At 29.6% G+C, this 11,839-nt stretch overlaps 2 protein-coding genes across 2 annotated transcripts; one reads left to right on the forward strand and one right to left on the reverse strand.

Annotated features, from left to right (window-relative positions):
* Positions 1-6,300: 6,300 nt before the first annotated feature.
* LOC125862944 (uncharacterized) lies at positions 6,301-9,645 on the forward strand. The gene is made up of 2 exons (XM_049543068.1): positions 6,301-7,193; positions 8,460-9,645. The coding sequence occupies exons 1-2, from the start codon at positions 6,639-6,641 to the stop codon at positions 9,234-9,236; spliced, it is 1,332 nt and encodes a 443-aa protein (XP_049399025.1). The 5' UTR covers positions 6,301-6,638; the 3' UTR covers positions 9,237-9,645.
* A 274-nt stretch (positions 9,646-9,919) lies between these two features.
* LOC125862164 (Werner Syndrome-like exonuclease) lies at positions 9,920-10,770 on the reverse strand. Its single transcript, XM_049542173.1, has one exon. The coding sequence runs from the start codon at positions 10,704-10,706 to the stop codon at positions 10,056-10,058; it is 651 nt and encodes a 216-aa protein (XP_049398130.1). The 5' UTR covers positions 10,707-10,770; the 3' UTR covers positions 9,920-10,055.
* Positions 10,771-11,839: the final 1,069 nt, after the last annotated feature.

The raw sequence follows: 11,839 nt of genomic DNA on the forward strand, positions 1-11,839 counted from the left end.
AATTGTCGACGCCAATATCAAGTTACTACATATAATTCATGATGGTTATTCTATAGTAGTAGTATTTTTCTAAAAATGATAAATACTTTAAAGGTATCAAAATTATGAAACAAAAGTATTTTGTCATTAAAGAGGAGATTTAGAGACGATAGGTGTCAATTAAAATGATCTCAAATTGTAGATCTATTAATGAAAGTTTAATTACAATCGTAGACATTTAAAGAATATGTACATATAATGAGTCTTAATTATATTTATGATTGATTTGTTTATGATGTTTTGACACTTTAAACTTAATTATGATTTTCTGATATACATTAATAGTTTTCTATTTTTCACATAGATATACGCATTATTGTTTTGAGCTATTATAGAATAAGTCTTAATGAAATATATTATTGTGGAATATAATATTAAATGTCTTATAGCTTATGAGCATGGTTGATAAGTTGTTGATGTATATAGAAGCAGGTATGTAGCACAAAATTATGTATAACCGTCATAATTCACATTAATAATTTGTCATATTATGATATGTATGATGGACATGTAATAGAAGTGTTTATTGTACATTTAATGAATGTGTCATCAAATATTGGTGTTATGTGGTCATTATGTCAAGTGAGAAAATGTTAAAGACTTTTTATTAATTTGTGTGTAGCCTAAATAATAGAAAACAAATGCATTACAAATATTTAATGAAGAATAAATTTTATATGTTAGATCGATTATTTGATAGACGTACTTGAATAATAAATCTTAACTTCTATATATTGGTCCTCTCTTCACTAATTAAGGTTATCATATGCTTTATATGTTTTCAATCACAGATCGTTGTGGTAAGTAAGACTAAGACAATGACGTAAAAATCAATTTCATTACGCTTTCACTTTGTGGATAATGTCTTTCGCTTCAGATAAACACTTTATAACGTTTTTGTATAAAATTATCATATTCAATTAAAAGAACCTGACGTGGATTAAATTTAAGTTTACATATTCAATCAAAAGAAATAAGCGATCATATTAAAAGACGTTTTGACTAAGATCAATCAATTTTAAAAGGTTCTTCTTATCATTTAATTAAATCCATTTTTTCCAACATCCTAAATTGAAAATCTAGATATTAATCTTGAAAGATTAAGAGGCATTTATATATATAAACACAATTTGTAGATTATAAATATCCTTATGTTGGGAAAATGATGACTAATTAAGTAGCATCTTTTAAATAATCATGAGTTTGCTGTATATGAACAACCTCATGTTGGAAAAAATGATGATTAATTTTTTAATTCCTTTCATCTCAAGCATACATGTGATTTCAGCAATTTATTATTTTTGGTAATTATGTGATTTCAACTAACATTAAAGTAATTTGCATTTTTGTAAATGTAATAGTGTAACATTAAATCAGAACTTCTTTTGGATATAATTTACAACTTTTGTTTTACCCTTTTTTTTTTTGGATATTTCATTCACGTTGATAATTCTATTTAAATACATATTTTATCAGAAAATTGTAATATTGTTTTAGAGGGAGTTTTGAGGTCTATACACTGACAACGTAATCAATATTTTTAATTTTTTATAATATACTCAATNCATTTTATTTTATTTTTACTTGTAAATGTTATTTTTTTTAAAAAAAAAAAACTATATGTACTATGAGTGGTATATTTCTACTAAGTAAATTGTATATGAGATGAATATAGAATTTGAATTTCGTAAGAAACAGTTTGATGAAAATATTGATAACGAAATCACAAAGTCTCTTCAACACATAATAGTTATTCTGATATTAATGGTTTAAATTTATTTTTTGAATTAAAAGTGTTATGAGAAACAATACAAATGGAAGATAATGATCTAATAAAAGTACTCAATCAAATAAAAAGACTTGATTTTTTTCGAAATACATATATTGCTTATAGAATAATATTAACCGTGCTTGTAACCATTACCTTAGCCTAAAGCAGTTTTTCGAAACTAATATTGATTAAATCTTATTTAAGATCAGCAATGTCTCAAGAGAAATTGAATGAATTGGCTATATTATCAATTGAAAAGGAATTATTAAAACAAATCAATTCTAAAACAGTAACTAATAACTTCGCATCTAAAAAAGCTAGAAATATAGATTTTAAATAAAAGTATGATGAATAAAATATCATATTAGGGATCCTCTCTTAAGTTGAGCTTGAGGCCTCCTATCTTATTGAGTCGGTCAGGGCCGGCTCTTGCCTTTATAAAATAGGGCTTATGCCTTAGGCCCCCAAATTTTGGGGGCCCCAAATTATTATCAAAAATACATTACGTGTTAAATTTTTATAGAAAAAAATTAATTAATTATGATAAAAAATATATATATTATTTTACCCACTTTCACATCTTTTATACTTTAAATAAGAATTAATAGTGAAAAGTGTTGAACAAAGTTAATTACAAATTATTTTATATTTCTTTTTAAATTTTAGTTTCAAACATTACAACAAGAATATTAAAATGATGTATACCAAGTCATCAACTTCTTGAATCAGATTCTATGGTTCTAACTCTTATCTTTATTTAATATTTGTCAACTTATTACTTATAAAATTATGTTAACAATTCATATAATAATTATCTCACTAAAAGGATGTTTTTCAATGTTGAGTTGATAAAATCTTACCTAAAATCAATAACTGAAAAAACAATATTACATACTTATAATTTCATCTAAATAGTGTAAGAAAAATAATATTTGAATAAATATGTATACAAAGTTTTTATTATATTTTAGGCCTTAAATTAAAATTTCGCTTTAGGCCTCCAATTACGTTGAGCCGCCCTGGAGTCAGCCCTGTATGTATGATGGACATAATAGAAGTGTTTATTGTACATCTAATGAATTCAAATATTGGTGTTATGTGGTCATTATGTCAAGTGAGAAAATGTTAAGACTTTTTATTAATCTGTGTGTAGCCTAAATAATAGAAAACACATTACTAATATTTAATGAAGAATAAATTTTGTATGTTAAATCAATTATTTGATAGACGTACTTAAATAATAAATCTTAACTTATATATATTGGTTCTCCTTCCATTAATTAAGGTTATCATATGAAGCATATGTTTTCAATCACAGATCGTTGTGGTAAGTAAGACTAAGACAATGACGTAGAAATCAATTTCATTACGCTTTCACTTTGTGGATAATGTCTTTCGCTTCAGATAAACACTTTATAGCGTTTTTGTATAAAATTATCATATTCAATTAAAAAATCCTAACGTGAATTAAATTTAAGTTTACATATTCAATCAAAAGAAATAAGCGGTCATATTAAAAGACGTTTTGACTAAGATCAATCAATTTTAAAAGGTTCTTCTTATCATTTAATTAAATCCATTTTTTCCAACATCCTAAATTGAAAATCTAGATATTAATCTTGAAAGATTAAGAGGCATTTATATATATAAACACAATTTGTAGATTATAAATATCCTTATGTTGGGAAAATGATGACTAATTAAGTAGCCTCTTTTAAATAATCATGAGTTTGCTGTATATTAACACCCTCATGTTGGAAAAAATGATGATTAATTTTTTAATTCCTTTCATCTCAAGCATACATGTGATTTCAGCTATTTATTATTTTTGGTAATCATGTGATTTCAACTAACATTAAAGTAATTTGCATTTTTGTAAATGTAATAGTGTAACATTAAATCAGAACTTCTTTTGGATATAATTTACAACTTTTGTTTTACCCTTTTTTTTTTTGGATATTTCATTCACGTTGATAATTCTATTTAAATACATATTTTATCAGAAAATTGTAATATTGTTTTAGAGGGAGCTTTGAGGTCTATACACTGACAACGTAATCAACATTTTTAATTTTTTATAATATACTCAATTTCTTAGTATAATGTATACAATCAATATATCTTATTTTTTGTGAAAAAGAAACCCCCAAGAGAAATCGAGTTCATCATTAATGAGTCTCGAATTTGACTTTTGAATATTAAAAATATTATGGCGGAAAGTGTTCTCCTTTAATTGAGCTTTGCGGGATGCACATTCAAATTAGTTAAATCATCAAATATCGTATGAAAATCGTCTCTATTAGAAATAAAGATTTTTTCTCTAATAGAGACGATTTTCTATTGTTAATGAAAGATTTATTTTATAAGACATAATTCTTTTTTTATTAACTTTTCGTCAAATCGCCTCATTATAAAAAAACACATGGTGGAAATGAAATATTGAAAGCTTTTGAATTTATCTGTGTGACAAAACTATTACTGTTATTTTTCTAATGAAATTTTTTTGAATGAAAAATAGTAATTTTTTAGTAGTGCGTAAATGGTTCCTTTTTGGGAAATAAAATCATCAAATATCTAACGTTCACGTAGGAGCTCGACTAATCCGATACGTAAATGATAATACTTGATTTAATGCAAGCTCTTCAATAATTTAGTGTCCATAATTGCAACGTCTAACAATTAGCATCCCTATTAGGGAAATAGTGTGTAATTATAATAATGTAGACGTGGCAATATTCCTATCCCATATTTATTATTTTATAATTTTTTGGTCAAATAATTAATTGTTGTAGTCCTACTTTATATGATTAATTAGTACATACTTGCCTTGGAAAATTAATTAATTAATTAATTTTAAGTCGTAGGTGAGCACCACTGTCGTCCTCATATATTATAAAAATAAAAATAGCAACTATATACTATATTAGATTACTGTAAAATATTAGCTGTTCACGTGATTTCATGTTTTCAGACCTATATTCTCCCCTATATTCACTGAAACAGTAATTGTAATTAGTGCAATTAAAAATTCTTTAAGAAAGTATTTATTTTATTCGTAAATTATTGATATACTTGAGTTGGAGATTTTTCGAAAAGAATATTTCTACTTTCACAATATAATAGTAAGGTATGCTTACATTGTATCATCTTCAGATTCTACTTAGTAAAATTTCAGTGTATATGTTGTTATTATTATTGTCCAAGTGGTCGAGTTTATTGAAGATAATTTCTCTACTTTATATAAGGTAAAGATAAAATTTGTGAATATCTATGTTTTTTTTATATCTATTAATAAAATTATACCGATATATTATCGTTGTTGTTGCGGTAAGTATCTAGGTATATTTGCTAAATTGATTTTTTATTTATTCTATAGTCTACATTGAAGAAAAAATCAAAGTGGACAATAGGCTATGAGATCACTAGATTGAAATTGTTCTAGTCTATTGGCCATTGATGAGACATTAATTGGTTATTTGGTTGGTGAAATAATAATTAATAATTTTAAATATACATATGTATATAAATTTTTATTTTTTTTAATTTCGTGTTTTTGGTTATATGTATTAGTTAATTTAAAATAATTATATTTCATTTCACTATTTATTATTTTATTTATTTCTAAAAATAGGATAATTAATCACAATCATAATATATACTTTGTTTATTCTATTCTGCATATCAAACGAATAATATTTTTTTATTGATTTGAACTAAAAATAATTATTTTTAATATTAAAAGGTCTTATGGTAGATGTTAAAAGTATGTACTCTTTTTTATAAGATCATATTATTTATCAAGATAACATGTGGAAGAAAATACTCTTATAAAAAGTTTTTTGGATTATCTCTTTAAAATACTTTCCCAATTAATCGATGTCGACAAAAAAATTCCACGAGACAAAATTCAAAGATTTTGAATATTTGAGTTTTTAGGTAACTTATCAATATTTCAAACTTTTGTTACAATAATTGTATTTTTAAAATAAAAAGTCATTTTTTTTCATTCACCCTTTTATACTTGTATTAGATTAATGAAGAGCTCTCGAGTTTCGACTTTTGGGTATGAAGTCATCTTTGTTAAAATATGTTTTATTTTTTAACGTGAGATTTTCTAGTGCGAATTTAAATTTAGTTAGGCTTCAATGTGGGTATCGGATGAGAAGCAAAAAATAAAGTAGAGTTTTGATTGTTGGAATAATAATACAAAGTCCGAATAGAAATTCTAAGTTGTTTAAGATTTGTTATTTGATACTTATTTATTTAATTTATGTCTAGAGTTTATATTCATTTGTTCTAGTTTATATTATAATATACATTTTCTAGTTCTGGCTGAGAAAAACAGAAAAAAACTTATAGTGAGATTCAAAGAGTTTTGCGCTCTTATCTAAACGATAAAAATATCTTATTCATCCTACTACGACTCTTCCAATAAAAATGCTTCATCAACAAGTTATATATTTTTTCATTAACTACAATTAAAAGAGAGATAGATTGATATTTACTATATTTATACTTTCCTAATTGCTTTGTGGAACACATTTTATATTTGAAATTTAACTTCTCACAAAATATCCTGCACACAATTTACTAAAAAAAAATTATAAATATTTTATTTTTTTGCTATAATTATTATCACCATCCTTATCATATTCACATTTTATTTAAAACCAGTCAGAAAAAAAAAAGTTAGAAGCATTCAACGTTTACTTCATGATTCAACAATATGGAAAAAGCAAAGGAAATATCCTTTCATCAATAGTAGTTGAAAAGTCACCATTATTTCATTGTTAAATTCAATTTTCTGCGAAGAAATTTCTGATTAAAGATGAACGAAACTCGAAATATGACGAATATTTTGAGAAATCCTTCAAAATTTCTTCATCGGTGTAGTAAATGGATTTCAGATCTCAATTTGAAGAAGTTATTGTTGATATTACCACCAATTTTGTTCATTGTTTATGTGTTTTACTCTTCTGTTGGTGGAGGAACTGTTGCAGTATTCAATCCTTTCTCAAATTCAAAATCAACTATCAGTTACGTTCCCGGAGGAGAATATGATTTTCCGGCGAGATTTGCAGATGAATCGGAGAAGAAACGGAAAAAGGAGGAGCTGGATCGATCGAGAATAGCTGTGTGTTTAGTAGGTGGGGCCCGTAGGTTTGAACTTACTGGGCCTTCAATTATCCAGAAAATTTTGAAAGTTTATCCGAATTCTGATCTGTTTCTTCATAGTCCATTGGATTCTAAAGCTTATAAGCTTTCATTGTTGAAATCTGTTCGGAGAATCGCCGGCGTTAGGATTTTCCGGCCACAAAATATACCGGAAACTGAGTCACAAATCCGAGTTCTTACAGCTCAAAACTCACCTAATGGAATACAGGTATTTGTTCTTCGTTTTTTTTTTAATTTATTAATTTTTTTAAAAATAATTTACAAAATATTTTGAATTAGAAAAAGAGTATTTGTTTGTTAGGATGGAAACAAAGAGATAATGGTGGAGTTTTCGTTGCTTCTAACGCAATTCTAAAAAAAGCTTTTTAATGGAAGTTGAGAGGTGGTTTTAGCTGGCTGCTGTCATGTTATTAGTTGGTACTCGACAATTTTTTTTTAGGTGATTATCGAGGCGAAAACTTCTCTCTCGATTGATGAGTTCACGTGAATTTGTAATCAACGTCATAGATTATAGCTCATACTTTTGAAAGTCGCTTCAGATTAATCATCGACTCAAAAGTATGAATTTTTCGATTCTCTTTTTTAGGGGATAATCGTTCTAAGACTAGTTTTCATGTAGATTTATGACTTTGCATTAAAGGTTTGACCTATCGGTTAATGATTTTGGTGGAAATTTTAGTGGTAGAGTACGAAAAAGCTAGGTGATTTTTTTTTATTTATTTAAGTTTTGATGGGGAAGTTATTTAATATTATGATTGGGAAAGTTGAAAAGTGTTAATAAGTTTGATTCGAATATTGCTAGTTTATAAAACAAAGATGACTTTTCAAAGGGAGGTTTTGGGGTTAGTTGAGAATCAATGTATCTAATGTTTAATTATGTGAATTAAAACATTAATAATTATATTAAATTATTAAAGTAGCTTTTTATGGCTTTAAAAAAAACATTTTCTTTTTTCATACTAAAAGTTAGGTTGGAAATATTTTTGTATGATTTCACTATAAAGATGAAAGATTCTAGAGTTAGGTTGAAGATAAATGCATAAATATGTAACTTTTAAAATAATATTGATGTTGCTACTTAGGGAGAAGCATGAAGTATTTGCTTGTAAAATTTGGTTTGGTGTAAATTTGGCAACCAATAAAAGTACAACACCAAAGACCAAATGGTCTTTGACAAATTAAATATACAATAGGTGGGTCTAGATTAGGTAAAAGTGACACTTTCAACTAAAATATTTTCTTAGGATTAGGTGATATTGATGATGAAGAAAATAACTTTTTCACGATGTTCGGTACTTGTATTAGGATTCTGATTAACCAGGATTCGTTATGGGTGTTGCCTATTAAAGCGGAAAACGCTCCCTACTATAATCTTTTCCGTGTGTCATATCTCTCATATTGTTGTCTTAACATGTATTAATTTGATTTGACGTAAACTACCAGTGATTTGAATCCAACATGTTACCAATTGCAGGGGTTGCTGCAATATTTCAATTTGGTAGAGGGTTGTTTGACAATGATCCAAGACTATCAAAAGCAGAACAACTTCACATACGACTGGATAGTCCGAACTCGAGTTGATGGCTACTGGTCTTCACCACTAGGCCCCGAAAACTTCATCCCCGGGCACTACCTTGTCCCTCCAGGTTCCTCCTACGGAGGCCTGAACGATCGTTTTGGCGTTGGTGACTACAACACGTCGGTGATCGCTCTTTCGAGGCTCTCCATGATACCCCAGCTTGATTTAGCAGGGCGTATTCAGCTCAACTCAGAAAGTGCATTCAAAGCCCAACTAACAACTCAACAAGTTCCTTACCTAACTATGCGCCTTCCATTTTGTGTGGTAACGGATCGTCAGTACGAATTTCCACCATCCCATTATGGTGTACCGGTTGCAGCGCTTTCTAGTCGAGGTCCCTTGAGTGGGGCCAAATGCCGGCCGTGCACGCCCGCGTGCACCGGGTCGTGCGTTGAGGTTGCCATGAATAGACTAGATAAAGGATGGAGTTGGACGGATTGGACTAATAACTCGCTCGAGCTATGTGATGCTCGCGCTGAATGGGAGAGCGGGTGGGAGAGAGTTTTCGACAGAGTGGCGGGGAAAAAACTTGCTGCAGCTAGAAGAAGAATTGATGGAATGAAATTGGATCAATGTGTGAGGGAATTTGCTGAGATGAAGAATAAAACTTCACATTGGGAGGCTCCATCAGGGACAGAAATTTGTAGTTTAGGTTTGTTGGATTCTCCCTGAAGGTAAAAAAAGGAATCGGTCCTTTCGAGCTTCTAGTTCTTCTGGATTGCAGCCCACGAGGCCACTCTGAAGGTAAAAGAAATAACCGGTCTTCGACCTTCTAGTTCTTCTGAATTGCAGCCCACGAGGGCACTCTGAAGGTAAAAGAAGGAACCGGTCTTCGAGCTTTTAGTTCTTCTGGGTTGCAGCCCACGAGGGCACTCTGGATCAACCTTTAAACGCGCTCGGCCTTAGTATATTAGTATTAAGTTACTATATATTGTTTGATTTCTTGAAAAAAGTCCTTTTACACGTAGTAGGATTTTGAATAGTTATTATATAACTGATAGAAGTGTTAGATCAACTTAATGAAATATATAGTAAATGGGAGAAAGCTGATGTCCTTAATTTGGTACTTGTATTTATTTTGATATTTGATTTTTTATATGTTTACTTAAGTCGAGAGTCTAGCAAACAACGTACTACATACACACATAACCTCTTCAAATTCCACTAGGTATGTTATTGTAAACTACGAAAGTATTATAAAAGTATAGATCACATTTACTTATTATTTAATAATCTTATTTTATTACTATATTTTATATATATATATCCATTTATCCTTCAAATAAGTTTATACGTGACATTAATATCATACCTTGAAAAATAAAATACGCAACAATTCTAAAATAAGGTGTAAATAAGTACGCTTTAAATCCATTTAACAACATTAGACTAAAACTTCACTCATGTTTTTTCCCTCTCTACTATCCAATAACCAGAAATTCGAAATAGACGGATTCTAATATCTTCGTAAGAAGAACCCAGAAGAAAGTTTTAGGACCCAGAAGCAGCAGCAGCACCAACATTCAAGTGCCTAGCAATTTCAGAAGAAACAAAAGCATCAAGACAAGCATACTGAATTTGATTCAAACTCAACCATTCACTATCCCATCTACCCATAGTAACAGATTTAGGCTTAACAATCTCCTTCCCCAGAACAACATTGCACAGTTGCTTCAATCCAGCATTCTTCAAATTCTGCATACCATAAGCATCAGCAGCAATTCCTCTCAAATCCACCGCATTCTTCACATTCAGCTCATAATCCTCCAACAATTTCTCCACATCGCTATCAATTCCAATTCCAACGAAATCATACTCCCGATTCCCGAGGAAATTGAACAGAGATTCCGGGATTGATCCACAGTAGAGGAGTTGAATGATGAGGCAACGCCGATCAACGCAGATCTGGAGAACGGCGACCGGGTTTTGCTGGTTGCGGTTGAAGTTAGGACGCCATTCCACGTCAAGTCCGGCGATGAGACGGCGATTGCCGGAGTGAGAAGATTCAGTTTCGGAGATCCATTGAGTGATGATATCGGGATCGGGAGTTACCATCGTTTTGATTACATCGCTGTGGAAGTGAACGTCGAAGAGGTCATAGCGATTGTCTTGCACCTCTTTGTCTACGATACGGAGATTCATGGCGGCGATTCACCGGAGCAGAGCTGAGAGAAATCGCCGTCGAGGGTTTTGACTAAAGAGAAATTGAGTGGACTTGATGTGAAAGTATTGTTAACCGTAGGGATTAAATACTAATTTTCATACTTTAGCTAAAATTGTCCCTCATTTATGATTGCAAATCTATTTTGATCTTTTAAATATAACTATGAGTCTCTTTAATCCCTAAAGTTTTTTAAAACTTATAATTTTACCATCGTGTTTTAGAGATGTTTATTTTGTGAAACAAACAAGTTTGAAGATATGAGTTTTGACTCGTTATTTTCAATCTTGATGAAGATATAATAAAATGTTAACCACATTTTGTATTTATATTTATCAATGAATATATAATATATGTTTTATTGTATAAAGTAATATTAATAGTGTTATAAAAAAATTATTATCATTTGACTTCACCAGTTAAACATTAATATGAGTATATAAATGAAGAATACATATAATATTATATAAAGCTGTCACGATAAGCTGGATTGCGCTAATCAAAGGCAGAGCTATAATAATACTAGGTTGATTCATTGAATACCCTTCGTTAATAAATTACATTATATATATAGCTAATCAAATTTTTGTTATGCAGCCACTGGCCCCAACCCACAAAGGCTTTCGAGTTTGACAAGTCAGATTGGGTATACGTACCCCAATTGAGTGAGCCTTAAATAATTAACTCAATCCAACCCTAAGAAGGTTGAGGTCAAGTCTTACCGAATCACATGCATGTAGAGATACTGATAACACACATACAGGGTCGAACCTAGAGGTTGCCGAGGGGGTCCTGAACCTCCTCGGCAAAAAATTACGTTGTATATTTAAGATATTTTAAAGAATTTGTATGTCTATATATTGATTTTGAACCTTCTGAACGTAAAATTAGAGATTGACTTAGTGGTTGAGGGGTTCAAAACTCACCTTGAGATTCCAAGATAAAATCTTAGGTACGACTCTTTTTTTTAACCCCCTTACTGAAAATCATGAATCCGTCACTGCATGCACATAGCTAATCGTATTTCATAACTAATTGATTCAACATTTGTCCATAGATGTGACAAGTTGGTTAGAATGTATCCTTCATTATTTTTTAAAATTGTTCTTTCAAT

This window comes from Solanum stenotomum, chromosome 4 (genome assembly GCF_019186545.1).
Source record: "Solanum stenotomum isolate F172 chromosome 4, ASM1918654v1, whole genome shotgun sequence".
Lineage (NCBI taxonomy): Eukaryota > Viridiplantae > Streptophyta > Magnoliopsida > Solanales > Solanaceae > Solanum > Solanum stenotomum.